Raw genomic sequence first — 20614 nt, forward strand, 5'->3', positions numbered from 1 at the left:
GCAACATCATTAGAGGTGCCCTTGGATGCCATTTACCTGCCTCGATAGCAACGTTTGGCGTCCATGGATCTGAGTTATATTATGACTAAAGAGCCTGGGCTTCGTGGCATTTTTATAACAGAGAGATTGTTTGTTCAGCGTCCTTCTGCCAGGCAGTCCAACCCTGTGAGCTCTGCAGCTCCTTTCAGAGACCGCTGCTGTGTGGTCTGTGGCTCTGCGCGTCGCTGTCGAAGGGATGCAACGTTGGCTCATTCGGTGTTCGTACTCCCGGGGTGGCGCGGGAAGCTGGGGCATCCCTAGCTAGCTTTCTCCCATCTCAACCGGATAATGAACCATGCTGTTTAGATACCCCGTGCTGTTGCATGTGACAGCATACATGAGGAGAGAGAAAACATACGTTCTGTCTTCCCTGTGGTCGTTAGAAACCCCATAATATGTCCTGGAACACCATGTGAAACTGGGTGGCTTATTTAGAGCCTCCTGCTCTAATAACGCACTTTGGGCAATTATATTCTGCCTAATTAAAAATACTCTTTGCAGACCCGGAGAGGTAATTGATTTTTTTGCTCATTCTCTGGAAGAAATTACCATCTTCCTCAGCTTAGTTGGAAGAGCCACTTCTTTGCCTGCTCTTCGCTTGCGGTGTGGAGAGCAGTCCTTTCTCCTCCTGCCAGCCACTGGGGTCACTGGGGCTGCTAGAAATAACTGGGGGATTCTTTTGGGTCCAAGCACCTCTTTGGGGTACAGACGTGTTCATCTGATTGTCGTGGTAGACATCCCAAACCTTTAGAGACGCTGCAATGGGCTGTGAATTCCCACCCTGAGAAGTTAACGGAGACCCTTAGTTGCAGAGCTTGTACTTCAGGCTGTCAGTGTGTGGAGCAAGTGATCAGCACCCTCGAAAACAGAGAGAAAATACCATTAAAGGGTTAAATACCTTTTAATGCGAAAAGCCGTGCCAGAGTGGGCAAGGCTAATGTTTGTCTTACTTTTGGAACGGTCCATCTTTTCACTTGCAGCCTTGCTGAAATCAGTAATGGCTTTGCTCCCAGAACGTAGCCTGAGTATCTCCAGGAGCGGGGAGAAGCAGTCATTGAAAAACATGCCACCGTAACTCCATTTATTAACGGAAGCCTATCTCTATTGCCTTGTGCCAAGGAAGTTAAAAAAGCAAAAACTGCAAAAGGGGAAGGGGAAAAAAAAGAAGAAAAAAAAAAAAAAGCATTGAACTAAACAGAGTCTTAAGCAGTGGTAAACAAAATGTAGCTTCCTTTGTGGTTGATTTTTATCCAGCTGCAGACAAATATCAAAGCGATATCAAAGGAAAGCTACCCATTAATTAATTCAGACTGCCTTCACAAAGCAAGCTGGAGCTTTTGCTGATATCTGATTCTGACAACTTCCTAATCTTCACAAGTTGTCATTAAGAGTGGCATTAAAGCAGTCTGCAGCCAGTCCCAGCTCTCGCCCTATTGTAACTCGGGGAGATGGGCTATCTCCCCTCGCAGGACGGGGGGGGCTGCACAAGCAGGGGTTAGAATAAGCAACTTTGCTTCTTTGCAAAAGGAATTTGCAATGTATCAGGGAGCCTCATGAATACATTGCCTCCGTCATTCATGCTAGGAACGCTCACCCAATCCCACTTGCAACCATTACAAGTTGCAGCGAGTGGAAATTTTCTCTTCTGAAGGAGAAACACAGGGGGGGAAAAAAAAAAACAACATAGAAAGAAAGAAAAAAAAGCAGCTCATGGTTGAAAGGAATAATTGAAAGTCTGCAACGATCTTTAAGAAAGTATGAATAGAGCCTTATCATTGATTTCAAGATAGAGAACGTAGGATTCTGGGTTGAGGAAAATAAGATTGTGGAAAATAAGACGCTAATCAGAGGATAAGAGGAGTTTTAAAGTAAGAACTGAAAGTCAGGTACCTCCATAAGCGAAGCTTGTAATTCCACCGCGAAAATAAACAAAACACTCCAGTGTTCCTTACCACTGCCAGGATCTCTCAATGGGATTACAGCCTCATGCGGAGACGCCAGGTACGTGATACCTTTCCATTTCCATTCAGCTGTGACTGGCTCAGATGGTGGGAGTTTGTGTTCTAGACCGTCACTTGAGCCGGTATCCGCCAGACAGCGACTAATACTATTTTGTGGCCAATTCATAACAGTACCTTAGAGGAAAATGGGCTGTGTTATTATACAGTGCGTTCATTTCAAATATTACGAGGAATACAGAGAGGGTAGGTGCTGCTGTGGGAGTACCTCACCAAGCATCCGCAGCGGCCTGGATGTAGGATGGTGCATTCGTTTCCTCCAGGGCCAAGCACTGCTCAAATGCCAGTGACAAACGGGAATTATTTTTGATTGTACACAGAATTGAGGATTTACCTTCATAAGAGGTGAAGTAAAACTTAGATCAAGTATCAGGAAAAAAACGGTATCTGTCCAATTAGAATAATCTTCTGAAAGAAACAAACTTAAATCCCGATCCTTAGGGGCGTTTGGGGCAGGAAAGAATTAGAAAATATATGATAGTCAGTAATCCTGTATTGGCATTAAGTCATTCGAGATGAGCTACTGGATTTTTTCATCTCTCATTTCTGCAATTACTAGGAAGTGGAAGAAATTGCTATGCTTGCGTGAATATAGAACCCTCCTATTTGTACAAAAATATATGATTAACCAAAAAGAAAGATGCCGGTAAGTAAGAGCCACAGTCAGTTTAAATGCTGTGCTTGTGCGCCTGTGTCTGGAGGGCTCTGAGGGTTGCTCAGGCAGGCGTGTCCCTTGCCTCTTGTGACCCTATTCATTTTGCAAAGAATGACATGAATTTATCCCCCTTTAAAAGTAGCCTGATAGCTAACGGCTCTCATGTCTGGCACTTGTCTTCCTCCCTGTTGACATGAGAGCCAAAAATAGAGGGTGTGACTTGGTGAAAATTTCTTTTCTGCACCCATGCCGTCTTCCCCTCTGCTTTCATTGCCCTCCTCTTGCTTCGCCGCAGCTGCAACAACCCTCAGGCTGCATTAGCCCTGCTCGGAAAAAAATAGCATACGCTGAGAAACTGGGAGTTCAAGGCGTTGCAGTAGCTCCCACTGCGACCTTTGGAGCAGGTAGGATGAATGACGGAAGAGCTTTGTGCTCAGCTGGTTTTATCAGAGGACCTTCCCGATAGCTCTCCATGGCCTCCAGCTGTTCCACCTGAAGCCATCTCTGCAAAGAGATTTCTTTGACCTTTAGGCAAGTCGTGCATAAAAATGTTACTCGTGGGGCACAACGCAGAGAAAACTTCTAATTGAGTAGAATAGCAATATAAAGAATAAGTAAGAGAAGACAGCTTTTCACATACTGGCATTTATAGGCACTAAATGAAGCATGCAGGTGTTTTTTTCAAGGGAATCAAGGGGCCCAGTTTCTGGAAAAATGCAGTAAGGTTCCTATTTGGGGTCAGATGCTAGTTCAGGGCTTTGCAGATGGGTGGAGGCAGGTTGATTTTGGCTTTACTGTTCCTGATACTGTCCCTTTTACTAATGAAAGCTTAATCACAGCTCAGTCCAAATACCACAGCCAGCTGGAACTGACTCATTCTTCAAAAATATATGTTTCTGCTAATGTTGTCCATTTATTTTTTTGTTTGTTTAACTTCCCAAGTACCTATTGAGGGAAATATTTAAATACATTAGAATTCCTTAAGATTAGCATTATAAATGTATACTGCATGTTTAGTATGAATAAAAAATACTTTCCTTATCCCAAAGAAAGCACTGGCAAAATACATTCGCTAGAGAGATGCTAAAATATTAAAGAGAATGAGTTCGTACAAAGGGTGGTTAAAAATTACATGGTTACTTAATGTGATTCTTACTGCTGTTTGTAATTGTATGTATACACAACTAGACGTGCTTATTTTCCTGTGGACAGTGTGTGTTTGTGTATGGTTGTGGCTGGCGACTGCGGTAACATTCTGCTTTCGTAGGTAGATCGAATATCGAGCTATCTTTTTTCATTCTCTCTCCACAGCCAGATTATTTCACCACTGCAGAGTATTGGCATAACACCGAGAGCTTTTATTTGGATGCTGATACTGGATAGTTGTGGAAAATTCCTGTAACTTCAGCTCATGGAGAGCTTAAATAGAATTTATGAGCCATATCCTCATTTGGCATAAAATATTATGGCTCTGCCGGTTAAACAATAAAACTGTACTACTTACCCCAGCTGATCTCAGTCAGGAGAGCAGGATTTCTGACATCTTCATTCCAAACCCCTTTTCTACCTGAATGCTTTGGCTATTCCCTGCAATATTTAGAGAAGCATCCACGTTGACAAGTAGTTTGGGGCTCGTATGTGACTTTTGAAGAAATCTGGATGAGTCTGTGTTTGGTAACTGGGAGGAATTTGTCTGCCTGCGTGACTGCTGGAGAGGTGGGAATTGCGAATCAAGACATGTATTCTGGACTCAGAACTGCTCGGCACCTTTGCTAAGTGAAAACGGCAGCATCCCTGCATCATTGGTGCCAGCTCTTGCTATAAATTGTACCCTTTGCTCTAATTTAAAAGGTAGAATTTCAATAGAAGTTACAATTTGGATGTTTTGGGGGCTTATTTTAGACTTACCTCAATCACACTTTTTAGCTAGAAGATGTTCTTGCTGGTACATTGTAATGCAAATATGAAAGCTTTCCAACAAGAACTTTAAAAAAGCTTTACATTAAAAAAAAAAAAAAAATCCCATAGCCTAGAATTTCAGGTTTGTACCAAATAATAGACTCTAGTTTCTGTCAGAAGAGGAGACCAAGTGCCTTGCCGGATCAAGGTGACCTTCTTCTTCCATGCTGCAGAAAGAGTCAGGCAGAAGATCCGCTTAGTAAATGAACAGAAAAATCTGTGATGCGAAGCTGAGGGAGTGGTTGAGGCTGGTTTCTCTCTTATTGAATGGAAGCCAAAAATGGACAAGATAAGTGTGGACGAGGTAACGTTGTGAAAGAAACCGAGGACCCCTGATGCTGCTTTCTTGCCTTTCTGAAATCTTGCTGTTGCTGGTCATTCCCTTTAAAGGGTTATTTCCTGAATTTCAGTTTGGCCAGTGTAGAGGATATTGCTGAGCATAATCACATGGTGTTTTCCCAGAGCATAGTTCACGGAGGAGACAGTACATGCAGGCACAGAACATCGTAAATCTTAAAATAAAACTTCTGCAAAACAAGCCTTTAATATCCTGGTAGTCATGCCCTCCGTCACAGCCGAGTTTGTGTTTTGCATTACAAAAGCCATCGCATGTTTTTAAAAACCTTTCCTTTAAACTAAATTTCTTCACGGCCGTTGGTAGCCTAGAAGAGAATTTGTTTTGGTTTTGTTTGGGATTGCATTTTTGGGGGAGGAGGAGAAGGGGGTAGAAGACTCCTTTGTTTTCTGGATGAATTTCTAAAAGTCATCCTAGATGTTCATGTGGAATCAGAGGGATGTATGTGGAAAGAGAGGAGTTTTGTGGGGACCAGGCTCAAACATTAGCATCGTGAAATGATGCCCACAGCCTGAGCTACTTAAAGATTTCCGTTTGGCAGCAGGAGAGGGTTTTATTAAGGTGGGAGCATCATCTTGAGTCTTCAAAGGTCCCGAAGTCATAAATGAGAAGGGCAAACTTCCCTGAGCATGCCGTCAGGAGTCCGTACTTCCTAAGCAGGGGATTTGACTTTTGCTAGGAGAAAAAAAGGGTGATATGCCTCTGCAGACCCCTCAAGTAAGCACAAGTGTCTGCTGTGCTGCCTTCATAGGAGATTTTCATAGAGGACTTTTCATAGAAAATGAGATAACGGGTGGTGTGTTTTGGCTTTGCTTTGGTCCTGTTTTGCAAATATTAATATGGGGGAGCGGAGAGGGCTGGAGCTCTTAGATTTGAAGGAAAAGTACTCCTTTTTAAGTCTCAACCTCTGTTGACTGTTGGAAGCCAACGCCCAACTAGGAAGATGGAAGAAAGTACGGCTTCAGAAGACTTGAGTCATTCATGTCCAGCGAGACATTGACTGGGAGGCTCATGTCATGCTGGGAATTGAGTGTTGGCATCATAGGTCATGCTGGGCAAATCCACATGATGCAGCGCGAGGCTGTGTTAGTTATTAGCCGAGGTCCCAAAGCCATGACAGCTTGGCTGGTATTTGGTTCCTCCAGCTATCCTGGATCACTGCTTCAGGTTCTTATGTTACCTCTTGAGAAGGGTATCTAGGGAGCAGTATTGTAAAAAAAATAAATGCTTGTGTGGAGTACAGCTGTTCATTACTGCCTTGCCTACACCTGGTGAAAAACTATGAGATTTCGGCTTGAGAGACTTGGCTTCGGTTATGGAATAACTCCAGATGAATCACGTATAGCCTCTGCGCCTTTTCCCCCCATCATCTTCCTTTCTGCTGAAGAGAGATAGCAGCAGTACGCACCTCGCAGTGGTGTTAGGAGGAGAAATCACTTTGAGCGTGAGGAGCTCAGGCTCTGCTGCGGTGCGGACAGCTTGGCTACCTCCCGTCAGACAGTCGTTCTGGGCCGTGCAGTGCCTCCCCGCGTGACGCTGGGCGAATCACTGCTTCACCGCGCTTCGGTTTCCGCTCACAAACCTGGGCAGTAATTTTTGCTCCTCACAGTTACCCTGAATGGGTGTTAAAACTCATTCGATTAATGTCACAGAGAGACTTCTGTTGTCTTTCTGTGACTTATCGTTTTAATGCAAAGGGGAAAAAAAAGCAAACCACATTGGCATGCAAACTTCAATTGGCAAAATGTCAACAAAAGTTATTGCCGCTGCAGATGAGATGGATAACTCTTGCTGTTAAAATAATATCTGGTGTTTTGCTCAGATGTCTAATGGGTTTGCTTTTTAAGCATGGATGATACAAAATATCCCCAAGGCATTATTCCCAACAAGATATAGAATCCCACTTAATGTCTATTTTTAGGATTGAATAGGTTCTGTAAAGGCTCATTTGTTTGAAGAGAAGACAGTTAATCACTTTGGTTTCCATGTGATTTTGAAGAGAGAATTTTGGTTGTACCTCCCCTTCCTTATCTCCAGTCCGTTGGGCTCGCCTGTGTCCTGGAGTTGTTGCCATTTGTGTGGGTGGTAAGAAATGAAGGAATTAAATAAATGGAGTAGAACTGCTAACAGAGCAACTGCAGTTATTTGTACATTAGGAAGTGAAGTTGTCACTTCTAAGACCACCAACTTTTTCATTTCTGTATGAGGGTACAACTTTTAAAGGAGATCGAGTGTTATAGCCTAATTAGTAAATGTACAGGAGGAACAGCAGGATGCGGGGCTGACTGCGGAAGGGATCACTACAATATTATTACTATTTTAAAGCGCAGCATTGTTTTTAGTCACTTGAGCTAATGTTCAATTTAACTTGAATTTAAAACACGGAGCGTAGTGGATTGCAAATGACTGAGTTGGAAAGCTTCCAAAAGGCATTGAATTTCAGCAGTTTTAGCGTTCTCCGGTAAAAGAAACAACTTGTTTTAAGCAAGCTATATGCCTGTTTCTGTGCTCTAAATAGAAAATAATGATGTTATGCATTGCTGCATGAACTATATTTGGCACCCACCGGCAATATTCATTTTCTCCTGCTTCTCTCCCTCCCTCCTTCCCTCCCTCCCTCCCTCTTGCTCTTTCTCCAAAATACGCATATATATATATATATATATATGCCTGACAGTAATCTAGGAGGCCAAGTAACAGACCACATTCTTCTACTACTAGAATTGTATGAATACCTAACACAGTTTAAATCCCTTAAATTGGGATTTATGAAAGGATGGCAGCAAACAATCTGCTGGCTATGCCATCGCTCAGGCAGTTACAGCTACCGCTTCGCATTTATTTGTGAGAGTCTGTGTGATGGATGCATATTTGTGCACTTTTTACCTGTGAATAAACTAAAGTAAATGACATAAACCAATACTGGGGATCCAACGCTCCGCCTGTGCCGGTAAAGCGAGCAGGACCACGGCATCGGTCTCGGTGCCGGCTAGCACTTCCCTGCCTGGTGTGTGGGCATATTTGGGGGAATAACATGGGCTGGACGTTGTTGCCAGTAGGCGGTATGGACAAGGGCGTCCTGTCTTGAGAGGAAGGAGAAGTACAGCTGTGTAAATGCAAGCTGTGCCTCACCGCTTCTCTTAAGAGCCAGAGAGCGGTCCCTTGCCTCTTTTATTCACTAGTATTTATATGGCCTCAGAGACTGTCCCCGGTTCCCGGAGAAGTTCCCTGAAGCTGTAGCCAGATATTGACTGTGTAATTCAAGTTAGTTTGACCCTAGAGAAGTCGTTCTAAACAGTTCTCTTCGGTAGGAAAATACACCTCTTTCAGTTCTGGGAAACTCGTATTACTTGTGAGTCACAAGGGGTTTAAAAAAGCAAAACCAGTTGGCATTGAAGTGATGTGAGGAATACGTCAAGAGCTCCTCCAAAAGGATCCTACTGAAAAATGTGGGAGCTGAGAGCTGAAACAAGGGGCTGGGGTGTGTGTGTAGAGGTGTCTGCATGTAATAATTCAGAAAAACAATGTTCTCTGTAGACGCTGAAAATCATGTAATTCTCTAGGGCTTGTCGACCATTTTCTCTTCTTCGCCTAGGCTTTTGGTAGGTCAGTACATTCCTTCCTGACTTCCAAACTCAGTCAAGGTGTTCAGGAACCTGGCAGGTAGCGATTCAGGTTCTTCTTTTCCTTGGGCTACTGGTCTAATTAAGCTGCACTCATTAATTGGATCAGGAGCTTGGAGAAAACTTTAAATTCATTCCTAGATCAGAGTTAGGCAAAGAACGTAATTTTTTCCCCACCTTTTTTCATGCTGGTGCCTCTTTAGGTGCTTTCCTTCGCCTGTGCCCTTAGTCTGTCCCTGCTGCTCCTTAATATTTTCTTCCTCTTTAGTTTTCCTGGTGGTTCCAAAAAGACTATGGATTTATAATCCTTCCACCAAGAAGAGTATTAGGGGTTTATTAAGGTCTGACATCTCCTTCTCTCTCCTACATTCTCTCCTGCCATGTTACAATTCTGAGATGTACAAAATGTGAAGGAAGTCCCCTTTGGCTTCAACAATGATTGATGCTAGCAAGAAGCAAGTCCCAAAGTGCTAGAAATGACAAGATACATGCAAGCTGTCATCATTTAATCCTTTTGCAGTTTATTTGGTTTGGTTGTTACCCAAGTAACCCAAGTTCTTCAAATTCACCCTTTCCTTGGGGGAAGCTTTAGCTCAATTTTGTGTTGTGCTTCCCGGCAATGTGGTCTGCAAGGGTGACAGGTAAGGGACAAACTGAGCTGGGGCATGGCTAGAAACTTATAGCCATGGCTGACAACAGGGAAGAGAGGAAGGGGACAGGTCTAAAGAGGGCTGAGAGCCCTAGAAATCTGCTCATGGCTTTAAAGGGTTGTAGCAAGATGATGAGACGAACGGTAAGGAGTGAGGAGTCATGGATAACGTCCTCCACACACACACCCTAGACTCCCATGATGTAAAGGCGTGCTGTGCTTAACTTTAGAGGACTTTTGGGAGGTGGCCTTTGGCTGACGTGCTGAGCTGGGTGAAGGCACGGGCAGGTTTATGTGCATTTGGGATCCTTTCTTGATGAGTGGTTTTCTTTCCTCAAGGCAGAAGGAATAGTAGGAGCGAGGCACGTGCAGTCTGCGGTGGCAGGAACGGAGAATAAAAGCTGCTAATAGATGTACTAATCATGTATGAAGGTGGTTTTCTGCAGTGGACCATAAAATAATGATTTTTCATAGTCTAATTACATGGCCAGAGTTTAGGAGGTGCTGAGGGCACCTGAATTTCACAGACTCAACACAGCTGCAGCAAATTGAGCCCATCAGCTCCTTCATCTTCACTGAAAGGCATTTCCTGCTTTTTAATCACCCAAGTCCTCTGTAAGATAAACATCCTCACATATATAACAAAATACCTCTTATTTAACCAGCCAATACAGATCATTTAGAGTGTTGGCTGCCTCAGCCTACAAACCTTGCTTCATTCGCAGAAATTACTGCTCGCGGGAAGTCTTTAGCCTACCTACAACATCTGAATGCCCATTTCTCTTCAGGAAATGGATGGAAAGCAGGTGCCCAAAAGCCTTTCCACCAAGTATGCTGACAACTCTGAAATGAGATTTAAGCAATCGCTGGTGACGCGGCATTGACTTGGAGCGTGCCAATCCCATGCTCGGCCATGCCTGGAGACGGTTCTTCCCCATTCACCCCTAGCGCTTCAGGCTTAAGATTACACCTGATTTGAAGCGTCCCCTGACTAAACAAAACAAGCCGTAAGCTGATGGAGTCGTGCAATGTGCAAGCACACAATAGTAATCACAGCTAATGACTCTGCTAAATGCTAGGCTGCACGCACCTCCTTGTTTGGTGTTTGTTTTGTATACAGAAGGTAACATCGACTGAATAACGAGGATGCCAAGTTACAGATGGGGTTGTGGAATCGTATTTGACAGCCGATTAGAGTAATCTGACAGAAATGATGACTTAATCACCACGACAGACTCCAAATTCCCAGATAGAATTCCACCCAGGTTAATCTAATTTCCTTGCAATATTTTTGCCAGAAATAGACTCTTAGCCGGCTTGTTTTCTCCCGTGCAGATGTCACATGGCTTTGACAAGAATGTAAATAGGTAGCGTTATTATTGTCAAAAAGATGACTTTGAGGTTCTAAAGCTGGAGAGGACGCGCGCCTGCGAGAGGTGTTTGGGTTTCTTGACTGTGGTTTTTTTCTCTAATGAAGTTATATTTACATACAGTGGGATGTACTCAGGAAAAAGAGGGGGAAAAAAAGCTATGACTAGTCCATTGTAATTCTAGGCCATGGCTTGGTCCTGCTGCTGCCCTCAACATAACCAGTGGCCAGATTCCCATTGATTTCAGGGGGATTTTCAGGATTGCATGTTTGACAACCGTTTCTTTTCCTTTTTGCTTCCTGTGGACCACATCAGCACCCCTGCTTGGGATGCGCCCGAGGAGAAGCAGTGATGTGCTTGGCCCCGGGCTTCGCGTGGCCTCCGTGACAGCGCAGGCGGGGGACGGAGCCCCCGCTTTGCTGCCAGCGCTGCCACAAGGCACCGCGCCGCCTTGGGCAACAGCCATTTCCCTGCTCTCGGCGGTAAAACAGTGGCGATGGCGTGTTCTGAGACCTCTGGCTAGCGAGCGTGTATAGGAAAGGTGGGTCGTGCCGTGACTGGCTGCACAGCTGCATCCCCGAGAGCTCTCTCAAATATTGCCAAGGAGAGGTTATTCCTTACAGCCCATTCTCCATTCTGGGTTCGATATCCCCATGCACGGTGCTCGCCGGGGGAAGCTGCCCACACTCAGAAAGAACTTGCCTGGGAGCTGCGTCGTTCTCTGCTACTGAAGGGCCTGAGCACAGCATGATGTTAACGTCTATAAATTATTTACTGCAGTTACTTTTCTCACTCTTGCCTATTTATTAATTGCAACAGAGCATTCATAAATACTGCATTTTCATAAGCAAAGGTTTCTTCAAGCACGGAAGAAAATGTTTCCTGTTTTTCTGTGTGACAACATGACATACTGAGAAATCACTTACCTTGAGATCCATAAGTGTATGGCTTTGTGATGTATAGCTACAATAACAGCTTTCTGATAAGACATGAAATCCTTCATTTCAGTAGATGACATGATTCTAGTGGGTGGCATCTAATTTGAAACAGGTTTATATCATCTATAATCTTTTGGAGGGCCTCGGAAAGCGCAGCTATTTTATTATTTTATAGCCTGCAGTTATACAAGCAAGATATAAACCGCACAGATTATTTTCTCTTTTGCTTGTTGTAGAGTGAAAGGATAGTACCTATTTAGCCTTTGTCTCTGCCCCTTTAATTTTCTTATTCACTGCACACTTCTTTGAGATTCATTCTTTTCTTTTCCTTTTTACACTTACTTTTAAATATTTTATGGGTAGAGAGCTTATAATATGTATTGTCACGGCAGTTGTCTCTAGAGGTCAGCAATGAGTTTAATAATGAGATGCGAACCAGTGACTCTGTAAAACCCATTTCAGGTTATAAATGGCATGTTTTATTGAATCTAGTGTTAAAGGTTGTTAACGTATCAATTGGTGATGGTCAGGGTTAAACAAGCTTCAACACGAGCCCTCTCATGTTAGGAAACTGTCAGTAACGTATTTTTCCACCTTCCTCTTCGCCGAAGCCATGTTTGTGTATCGCATCCATTTTACCATGGGTATTCTGTGGTTTAAAGCCTCCAAGCCTGATCTGAATCTTTTATTAGTTTTGCGCCGATATGATTTTGTTAAGCAGAACGGCATCGCTCCTGACTTCGGCTGGCCGGTGCGAAGAGAATTTAGACCACGAGTTTTTCAGCAAGAACCTTTGAAATCAAGTCAAAACCCAGTTGAAGCATCTTGTTAAATCTTTGCCTCTTGCTTTGCCAACATAACAGGTTACCGAATTAATGAGCTTGGGGTAATTATGCATAACAGAAGAGGATGATTTCTGATGTGGTAGCTGTGTTTGTCAGGTAACACTGATCTTTATATTGTGACTGTGGAACATGAGTTTGGTCTAAAGTTGGCTTCTCTGGATCAGGGAGTTTGAAAAATGAAAGTGTTTTTAACATCGTTAGAATTGCCTTTCTTCAAAATATCTCCACTCGGGAACATATAAATGCAGCTAGATAGAGCGATAGATGGGGCCCTTCCAACTTGAGATATTCTGTGATTCTCTGTCTACATAAGGTCTGGATTCCTGTTGGGTTTTTCTTCTATAACCTGCATATTCCCAAGTTTACAATACTCAATTTTCTTTCCTCTGTTTTCGCACCACTCCGTTGCTCCGCAGAGACGTCAATACCTGCAACGGGATCATGGAGCAAGTTACACCTTTTTTCTTCTTTCACTTTTTGCTTGCTGAGTGGACATGCTGCATCACATTCCCATGAATTTAAAGTCTCCTGCAGTGCCCAATGTATTGTTGATGCCAGGATAAATGTTAAGCGCTAGTTAAGGAAGATAGAGTACAATAGAAGTTCCCTTTTTTCTATAAATTAGATTGAATAAGAGTGGTAGCAGACGAGTGCTGGGCTATTAAAGTCCATTTGGGAAACAAATGATTCAAAGAGAACAGAATTGTTAAAATTGAAGCCAATTTATGCATCCTGGTGACTACATCTACCTTGTGGCTTTGCCTTTTCCTTGGCGCACAGTGGGGAGTTCTGCAAGCGGTACAAGGAATGCATTGATTTGCAGGGCCAGGGAGCCTTCTGGACTTTGAGTAGATCTCACAGAAACATTCACAGCAATATTTTATATTTTCTAAGGAATCTAGCAACTGTATCCCTGGAGGTTAAATGACTCCACCAAAAGCAATGCAGATTCGGTTTGCTGTGCTGCTTTGAAAGCACATTCGATATGAGTGCATGGATGTTCTCCTGCGCAGCTCTTTTTGTTTCCCAAAGTTTGCCATAAGAGTCTTTTATAAAAAAAAAAAATAATGGAATTGCCTCTGACATTTTCAGGCAATACTCGGCTCTGCTGCACTGAGAAATGATACAAAAGCAAAAAAGAGCATAGAATTTTTTTTTTTATACGCTCACGTGAAATGGTGAGGAATTGCTGAGGAGAGAAAAGGCAGCGGCCCTGCTGCTGCCGGAAGGTTTGTGCAGTCAAATCCCAGCAATTCTGCAGAAAGAAAATAAAAGTAGGGTTTTTTTGCAAGCTTAAACATCTCCCGCATTGAAACTGAATGTGAGGTTGGTTCTGACGGCTTTTTGAGAAGCTGTAACAAAATTTCCCTGAATCCATCACAGTGGGTGGCTATAACCAATGCCCAGTGGAAATGCCACGCGCTCTGGTCAGAGGGAGCTCTACTGTTGTGGTGAAACAACAGAAAACCCTGTCTGTAAAAAAATTTTGTTGGAGTTATCAAGAATCCAGCGTGAGGAGAGCAGCGTTTAGTGCTGAAAGCTGAGGACCTACCGTACCGAGTGTGCCACGGTGGGATGCCGTGTCGTGTACGGCGTAGCGTGCTGCACACAGGCACCGGGTTTGTTTGCCGTAAGGGCGAGATGAATGGAGGAAGAGGTTGAGAAGGAAAAAGTATTCGGAGATTTTATGGAAGCCCAGATTGTGCCGTGTTGTGATGAAAACTTTATGAATGAATGTATAATATATTCTAAGAAAGAAAAAAAAAAGATGAGATACTAAACAGTTATAGGAAGCTATTATAGGAAGCACGAGTCTCTTCCTCTCCAGTCCTGAAAGAATCAGCACATGTTTTTTTAATTACAAGCAAAGTTCATTTGTCAAACTCAACTCCGCTGAGTATGTTTGAAATGCTTGCGAGCTCTTAAATTACTTGAAAATTCCATCTCGGTTTTGGCAGTGGTTGTGCTTAAGGAAAAAAGTTGGTAAAACAGAAACCAAGCATGCCATAAACTAATGAGGGCTGTAACTTTAGAGGTCTTCTGAAACTAGATACAGCAAATTAAAGTTTTATATGAGTCCTGTGGGCCCAGTGATCTATTTTTTTTAATCTTCTTGGTTATAAAATGCTCCTTTACCATTTTATTTTTTCTTAAAAGCCTATAATATAGTGTTATTTTGAATGTATATAATTTCAACATGTTTAATATTAATCATGTATCTTTTTAGCCCTTCATTAAAAACATGATTCTTGATTTTTTATGACTATCCAACCTGCCTTACTCTTTCTCATTTTTGTTTTTAGATGCATCATCCTATTCAGATGAAACCCGCAGATAGTGAAAAGTCAAATGGTATGTGTTTAATCTATTTTTACTTAACTGTGACTCTCTCTAAACTAAAACAAACACAACATTGTGGGAGTTTTTGCTTTACTCCTCGTGTGGTGAATATGATACGAGGCGGTTTCCCTACACCTGACATGTTGGGGAAGATGTTGACCTGCTCCGAACTCCCATTTATCCTCAGCTTTAAAGAAGGAAGGAAATGTTCTGAAAAACTGTCTTCCTTGTACCTGCTGCGTGCCATGGCCTACCTCGCTACGTACGTCTTTCTGTGTGTTCTTCTAGAAGCGAGGTGATGCGGGAGCATCTGATACTGATAAGATGGAGGTTAAAATTTAATGGTGAAAAGAAAAAAAGAAAAGAAACAAAAAACATTGCCGTGTTAACAAACCGTGTGAGCAGCTGATGGGCCTTAAACGTGTGCCTAAACGTCCTTTTTATAGAACGATGCTCTTCTGAATCTGAGCCAAATTTAGGTTTTAATCACACGCTTGGTTCTGAACTGGGAAACCCACCTTACAGCTCTCTGTATACTTATTCCTCTCAACGATTGTAAAATGAATGCTATAATGACAGTAATATCCATTCAGAATACTAGGGTACTGCCTAAGTGGATGTATATGACATGCAAAATAGACGGCATGCTAAATCTATTAAACATGCCAGGTTTGTATATTCAAGGAAATAAGATAATCGGATGGTAACGCAACCTGGCTGTGTGTGATTCTTTAAAAATATATACATGTGTATATTTTGCCCCTTGATTTGTTCCTGTAATTTTCTAAAATATATGTTAAAGATATCATCTGCCTTCTTAGATTGCAAGAGCTTCATTTTCCCACAAGGCCCACATAATCAGAGCTGGTTCCTCCAACAGGCATCTTTGCACCTCATTAATTAGTAATCAGGGCAGAAGCCGTGCACTTAGAGATCTACATACCTGCAAATGTAAATTATGATTGGGCTCTAAATCTCTCCGCAAGGCTTTTTTAAGGCTTCTTTTTTTGCTAATTGTAGTGCATCCCATTTTCAGGCTTCTCCAAGGATTGTAAAGTTTGGAAGGAAACTAAAACTTCGCATTATGCTAGGTTTCCTATTAGGACAACTTTCAAAACAAAACTGGCCACAAGCACAGAAAATTTGAGCCGTCACCCATTTGTAAGGGAGTGGTGTTCCCTCTCTGGGGTTGAGCTTTAGCAGTGATTTGTCGCTGTCTGTGAATGCTCAGAAGAGAGGCCAAGAGTCACCTGCATGGGCAGGAGGACCAAATTTTTCAAGCGCCACTATAGTCAGGGAGATCTTCGCCGTCGGAATCCAAACTCCGCTCCCTAGCATTTATTATGCTTGCAAAATTTTGTGAGGAAAATTTTCCCTAACAGGAACACTGGCCTGGACCTTCTGAACTAACTATAGCCTCTATGGTTTCTTCTTTCAAAGATAAATATCATCTCGAGTTCCTTGGCAAATTAGAAAAATAAGAGGCAATGGGCCAAAATCGACTCCCAAAGAGTTCGTTGTACGTTGCCAGAAGTTTTTCTTCCTAAAGGAGATTGAACATATTGGCAAAGCGCTATGGGGAATCGTGCAAATTCTGTCTTGCTCTGCAAATAGCACCTGCTTGGAAAGCAGGGTACGTTGGCTCCTTGCTGCTGCTGTTAGACCGCGGTTATCTGCATGATACTCCTGTCTGCACTGTGGGAATACTCTCTTATTGCACCTACCCCTAGCATGAAAATCATGAGGGATTGGCTTTTTCTGCTTTCTTTGTATTTTGGGGAGAGCACATTGACAGGTCAGAGGTTGCGATTGTCAAATCAAATACCTTTTTAAATTTAGACTCCTGGAGGGTACTTCTGGTAGGCATGTTCTGGGAGTGGTGAACTCTTCTTTTTTAATAGCTGGGGAACAGAAGGCAAACTAATGCCATGATGATGGTAACAACACTACGAGTCCTCGGAAAGACAGGGTGTAGGCTTTGGATCCGTGGAGGAGGTGAAAGTTTGCGAGCAGCTTGGAGAGCCAAAAAAAGAAAGAACAGCAACATGGGGGATGCGGAGGCCTGTTTGGCACGTGTTTCCCATATGCTTCAGGCTATCCATCTGAGGAGGTATATTATCTGTGCCAACAGCAAATTGTAAACTACCTCTTCAACCAGATTGGTAAGTTCAAAGGGGGAAAGAAAGCAGGCATACCAAGGCATCTCGGTTTTCATCATCCGTGGTGTTTGAGCTTTTGAGGAATGCTTGAAACCCTTTGATTTCTGAGTAGTGGGAGGATGCCACTACCTTTTATAGGTAAAGTGGTGTTTCTCAGGTTTCAAAGAGGTTAAAGAAGTTCTCTTGGTCAAAATTTCCAGGTAGCTTGTGGAAAGATACGTAGGAGAGGCTGAACACCCGTTACAATTTTTCTAAGCTTGCATGTGTTTGTGAAGGCTTGAGAGACCTGATAGGTTTCACAGGGAGAAAGGAGAGGTCCCCTCATTCATCTTACGGAGGTTTTTAAAGAACAGTATTTGCTGTGTAGTAAGATGTCCCCTCCCCATCTTGAGTCCTTTGCAAAAAGGTTTGAATGAGCATCCAAGCCCAGGAGTACCAGGATGAAATGCTCGTCCTTCTCCATCACTGTTCCTGTCTTTAGATGTAACATCACTTCAGAAACCCGTCCCTTAGCACAAAAGGCCAAGCTTGCCTCCTAGAAACAGGGAGGTGGGTATGGAAAAGGCACCTCCTGCATGCATTTGGTGACTAAGTGCCGGGGCACTTCTGCAGGATTAGGACCTCATTAGCAACCTGAAGATCTGTTTTCTTCTGGGTAGAAACTGGGTGGTAGATCTATGCAATCGTCTCCATCCGTTCCCCGTGTACAGTAGCTCACGTGTCTGAGTCATCTCTCTGCTCCTGCAGATGAAGCAAAGCTTAATTTCTTCCGCCGAACTTTTAACAACTGGAGTTGATGGGGAAGGACTTGCCTCTAGATCTAATTAATTTGTCTACCCAGGAGACAAGGCTTTTATTGTTCAGAAATGTAACATCCCTGAAAGATTTTCAGCTGATGAATTTTGTAGTGTGTCCTGTTCTGGTCACCCCTTAGGTCCAGCTCGATCACCTTTGTATTGATAGGTGGTTTTTTTAACCTAGTTTTAACAATGTTTGTTTAAGGATGACCTGCCAGAAAAGCGTGGTTTCAAGACTAATGGCTCCACCATTCATCTCGACTGTTAATCACTCACAGTATTTGTCCGTTTAAGGATATTTTCCCTTTTTCAAGCAAAGGTAGTTCCTACACATAAATACATGCTGGACTCTTAAGTTGTCTGTGGCCACTAACGTGCTACAATTTAGCAAATACTTAAATGTTTCTTGGATCAGGATTTGAATACAGTCCATACGTTCAGGCACATATCCTGAGGACAGGATGCTCTCAAATGGATCAAAACGTCAGGGAACATAATAAAAATCTCTATTAAAAAAAAGGGGAGGGTGTAGCTGAGTGATCTTATAATTTATTTTTATTTATTTTATTAGCGAAAACTTGAAGAAATAATTTTGAAATTCCAACTGGCACAACTTTGCCGATTTGGAGGGAGTAATTAAATGCCATATGTTATCACTAACACATAGAAAAGTTGATAATTAATGCAGGCAGCTCCGGATCCAGGTGTGACTTTGACAGATTGTGTGCAAGGGTTTTTCACAGGTTTACAAATAGGGATAAAAAGTCTGTTTTCCCCCCTTCCCTTCTGGATGAGAGGAAAAAAAAAAACAACAAAAACATTTATACATAATTAACTATTACTTGATTTGCTCAAAAGAAAAGGCAACTTCTGGATGGAAAACACACTCTTTAACTGACTGGACTCCTCAAAAATATATAATAAAGGGGTAGAACTGATTTTTCAGGACAGAATTTTGGGGATTAGGAGAGAGAAAAGGAAAGTTTGTTGAATCTTCAGGGAGATTTCCCATGATTATTACAGGGTTTAATTCTTTTGTAGCATACAGAAAATAATCTCTACTCCTTTATTCTCCTGGGCTAGCACAAGCAATCTAGTACAGCCTGCTCGTTATTGAAGCAAATTGAGTAAAGCTAAAAAATGAGACCCTTCAGGATTTTATTTTGCAAGTTGGATGTAGGGCTGTTAGAAGGCAGGAGGGTCTGGTCTGAAAGAAGCTCCCCCGGCAGAGACAGACTCCATCTCAGCTAACTTTTGATGGCTAACGTAGCGCTCTCGCTTCAAACATGATACCTAAAGGCCCGTACTAGTGCTTGCAGAGCTAGTCGTGATGGAGTTACAAGAACAACACGTCTCATCTTAGGACAGATATCTCTGCTTCATCACACAGGGTTCCTGCGTTCAGTCAAAAGATTCCCACCCCAGATCCAGCAGGCGTAGCACTGGATGTGTTGCACTAACTGCCCAGGCAACATAGCTGACACGTGTTTGTAATGTGTTTGGATGGCTGAGAGGTGAATCCCGTAATTATTTAATCAAGTTGCCATGCAGTTTCACACCTTCCTTCATGCAACTAGAGCTTCAGGCCTTTTTCACTGTGACCTTCTGGCTACTTCTGCTCCATCGATGAGGGGTACTCAGCCACTCCATCCTACTAGCTGCTTACGGATGGTTGTATCTACTTCATGTCCACAGAGTGGTACAAAACAGCCAGAAAGTACAACTAGGCCTATGAGCAAAGTCCAGAAATAATTATATCAAACACTGACCACAAAATGTTCATTGATTTTCTGGATTCTGAATTATTGAAACCTACCCCTAGTGTGGGAGAGAGAGTTACCAAGCAGCACTGAATTGCTTATGAGTTATGTGCATGCAATTGCTGACCCTTGTGCCCTGGTGTCGCTCCCCCAGCCTTCTCCTTTGCCTGCTCTCAATACCCAAAGCACTCCCAGCTTTTCCCAGTCCCTCAGAGCTCACTTATTCCTCACAACCCTGCAGCTGGAGCTCGGGACATCGACATGTTATCATGATGACCAAGTGTTGGGAGTTAGCTGGAAGGTAACAGACCTGTCCGTAGTCAGAGGAGAAGTTCCCATAAAACGGGCCATCCCGTCTTTCTGGGAGGCGTGAGATCACTTTTTGGAGGAGCTGATCTCTTGGCATTGACAACAGCTAATCAGTAACATTTTAGCTGTGACTAAGACTGGACATCTTAACTGCAGATGACTAAAGTTAGGTGAGATGGCTTTAGGCTGCCATCCTTTCTCCAAAGAGCAGCAGGTAGTGCCTTTCCCCATCTCGACGCTTTGTTGGGTCGCATGTGTTGGGCTCCTCATTTTACGGTCTAAGGGAGCAACCCAACATGCTCAGGTGAATCAGCAGGCTTGGCTGATCAAAAGGGAGGTTTGCTAACCTCTAAATACGTTTGACCCATACTTCTTGCAATCCTCTTGTCTATGTGATTCTCAAACCACGCCTGCGTGGGCGGGTAAATATTCAGTCTAGAAAAAAAGGAGAGAAGTGGCTGACCAAAAATGCAGAAACAAATCCAGACAGACAGCCTTACGGAGGTGAAAAAGCATTCCTTTCTCTGCATGAGAATACACAGTTAAAAACTCTTTCAGCCTAATAATATCAGATGTTCTATCAGATGGAGTGAAAACATGTCATTTTGATCCTGACAATCATCCCTCTAAATGATTTTTATGCTGGGCCCCTAGCCAAAAAAAAAGAATAGCAAGTTTCTTAAGCTTCAACAGTGATCAGCACTGACTAATAGCACTGAATGCAGAGCACGTCATCATATCAATATGTTTTCTGTACTCTGAGCATTCTTTGTGAAATCTGCATTTTTAAGATGTACA

At 42.9% G+C, this 20614-nt stretch overlaps 1 protein-coding gene across 37 annotated transcripts in view; it reads left to right on the forward strand.

Annotated features, from left to right (window-relative positions):
* Window positions 1-20614, forward strand: part of CELF2 (CUGBP Elav-like family member 2) — a 559698-nt gene that overhangs the window by 470237 nt on the left and 68847 nt on the right. For all 37 annotated transcript variants that reach the window (XM_074573263.1, XM_074573258.1, XM_074573267.1 and 34 more), the window contains one exon: window positions 14755-14803. In XM_074573263.1, the coding sequence (XP_074429364.1) occupies window positions 14755-14803 (49 nt within the window). The remainder of the gene's footprint in view (window positions 1-14754; window positions 14804-20614) is intronic.

The sequence above is a fragment of the Larus michahellis genome, chromosome 1 (genome assembly GCF_964199755.1).
Source record: "Larus michahellis chromosome 1, bLarMic1.1, whole genome shotgun sequence".
Classification (NCBI taxonomy): domain Eukaryota; kingdom Metazoa; phylum Chordata; class Aves; order Charadriiformes; family Laridae; genus Larus; species Larus michahellis.